Genomic DNA, 2,322 nt, shown 5'->3' with positions numbered 1-2,322 from the left:
CTCACATCTCCTGGTGAAAGGATGAGAGGAAAAAACGGCTATATTTGTACAAACACCGCGCTCGCCTCCCCGTGCTGGGAGGGCTCTTTGGAGAGATCTTAAAGAGCCTTTCCGAGGGGCTGATATAGATATAAGGACATTTCTACATCGCGTCACGTGACATAATTACCACTAGAATCAATCAAGATGAATTGCACGTCAGCACACGGTGGGGATTTTTTCTTAGTTGATCCTGTCCAAACCCTCTTGTGCAATAGATGGATCTTGTTCAATGCATTGAAGCCTCCTGGTTGCTTGCAATCGCAAAAAGGAAGACATGACTGAGTTTGACGATTGCAGTCACGGCGCATCCAATATGTATCTGCCAGGGTGCACTTATTACGTCTCATCCTCAGATTTCTCGACGAAACCCTCTTTTTTGTCTCAATCGTCGTCCTGTCAAATGACTTTTCCTTATTCTTCTAATTTACCTCATGTCCAACCTGTGCGCGAAGTAGCGTTCAGGGAATACGGATTAGAGCGCAGCAAATGGCAGTATAGGGGCAGTTATGCTCCTTATTACTCAGCTGAAGAGGTGATGCACAGAGACTTTCTGCAGCCTGCGAACAGGAGGACGGAAATGCTGTTCAAAACGGACCCTGTCTGCGGCCACCACGGACCGTCTCCCGCCGCCTCCAACTTCTACAGCTCGGTGGGGAGGAACGGCATCCTGCCGCAAGGCTTCGACCAGTTTTACGAGACAGCCCCCGGACCCCCGTACCAGCAGCACTCCGAGGGCGAGGGGGACGCGGAGAAGGGCGACTTGAAAGCCCAGAACAGCACTTGTAGTAAAACACCTTCGAGCCAGGAGAAGAAAGTGACACCAGCGAACAGCGCCGATTCCCCTTCTGGTGAGGCTGTTGCAGAGAAGAGCAACAGTTCAGGTAGGTATCAATAGTAAATTGGGGGCAAGAGTACAAGGCCAACACTTTGTCAAGCCGCATTTTATGTGCAATTTTATAAGCATCCAAAGGATTTTATATATCCTATAAGATTTCCTTTACCGTTGTAAAGCGTGTTTACGATAGGAAACCAATTTAGGTGGGCTTAAGGTATTCTTGGAAGAGGATATTAATTGTTATTAAATTGTTGATTTGGCGGGGGGAGATGGGGCGATTTCACAGGTAGTGCTCAGAGCTGCCCTCGAATTAGAGCTTAAGGTCTTCGTTTGTTTGGGGCGGGGGGGTGTGTATGAGAGGAGTTTGAGAAACTTGGAATTTTTCCAGCCCATTTAAATATCTCTCTGTATTGCTCGAAGAGCTCTCTTTTAAGGAGAAGTTGGGAAATATTAGCTTTTTTTTTCTAAATCACCCGGAGATTACTGGTCTCAGGAATATTTTTTTGAATTGCTAGAGGGCTGCTTTCCAGGCAATGGGATATTACCAAAGTCTCAGATCAATTCCTGACTGAGCATGTTCGTAGCAGCAGTATAAATCAGTTTCTTCTCTCTTGAATTTCAGCGATTCCCCAGCGATCAAGGAAAAAGAGGTGTCCCTATACCAAATATCAGATAAGAGAACTGGAACGGGAATTTTTCTTCAACGTGTACATAAACAAAGAGAAGAGACTGCAGCTGTCCAGAATGCTCAACCTCACTGACCGGCAAGTTAAAATCTGGTTCCAGAATCGAAGGATGAAAGAAAAGAAACTGAACAGAGATCGACTCCAATATTTCACTGGGAATCCCTTGTTTTGAGGAGGAAAAAAAAAAAAGGAAAAATAAAATAAAATTTAAAAAAAATCAAGAGAAAAGGAAGAAAGAAGAAAAACAAATAGCTCAGTCTCTCTGAGCTACCATCTGAATGCAAAAGTAAATTGGTTTACATGACACATCCACCCTGCGGAACTCAAAGTTTCATTTTCATGTGCAAGTCCACACACTGAATGGCCACTGGAGATTTCGGGGCTTTGCGGAGGAGATTCCTGATAAGGGGAAACTAGGGTAAATCCGACTGTCCACTCTCGAGTGTTTTTCGCCAAAGGTGCTTTTTTTGTCTCTCCCACAGTACCAGCAATGGACCTGCAGTGTGTCTGGTAGTTTTTGCTTACAATTCATTGAGTTCGGGGGGGCTCTGTTGTTGCTTTTGAGCTAGGATAACACTTTCCTCCCCTTAAGTGAATGCGGTTTATTTAAGAGATGGTAAATGTACGCTCACTATATATAAAATATATATATATGTTTCTATTGTCATCGAAAAGCATGGGCCGCTGTCTTTTTCATGTGAATAAATGGTTTCTAGTAAAGTTAAGGTTATAACTTCCTTGCAATGTATGGATTTCCAT

At 44.1% G+C, this 2,322-nt stretch overlaps 1 protein-coding gene across 1 annotated transcript; it reads left to right on the top strand.

Moving 5' to 3' along the window:
• Positions 1-238: 238 nt before the first annotated feature.
• Positions 239-1,799, top strand: LOC103806431 (homeobox protein Hox-D11). The gene is made up of 2 exons (XM_009079119.1): positions 239-923; positions 1,500-1,799. Exons 1-2 carry the CDS (start codon positions 317-319, stop codon positions 1,733-1,735), a joined length of 843 nt encoding a protein of 280 aa, XP_009077367.1. The 5' UTR covers positions 239-316; the 3' UTR covers positions 1,736-1,799.
• Positions 1,800-2,322: the final 523 nt, after the last annotated feature.

The sequence above is a fragment of the Acanthisitta chloris genome, unplaced genomic scaffold, assembly GCF_000695815.1.
Source record: "Acanthisitta chloris isolate BGI_N310 unplaced genomic scaffold, ASM69581v1 scaffold43607, whole genome shotgun sequence".
NCBI classification, from domain to species: Eukaryota; Metazoa; Chordata; class Aves; order Passeriformes; family Acanthisittidae; genus Acanthisitta; species Acanthisitta chloris.
The sequence above is the reverse complement of the archived record's forward strand: the minus strand, read 5'-3'. Positions and strand labels throughout refer to the sequence as shown.

Coding starts and splice junctions, on each gene's coding strand:
- LOC103806431 (XM_009079119.1), top strand. CDS start 317: ATGACTGAGTTTGACGATTGCAGTCACGGCGCATCCAATATGTATCTG. Junction 924..1,499: donor AGAGAAGAGCAACAGTTCAG/GTAGGTATCAAT, acceptor CTTGAATTTCAG/CGATTCCCCAGCGATCAAGG.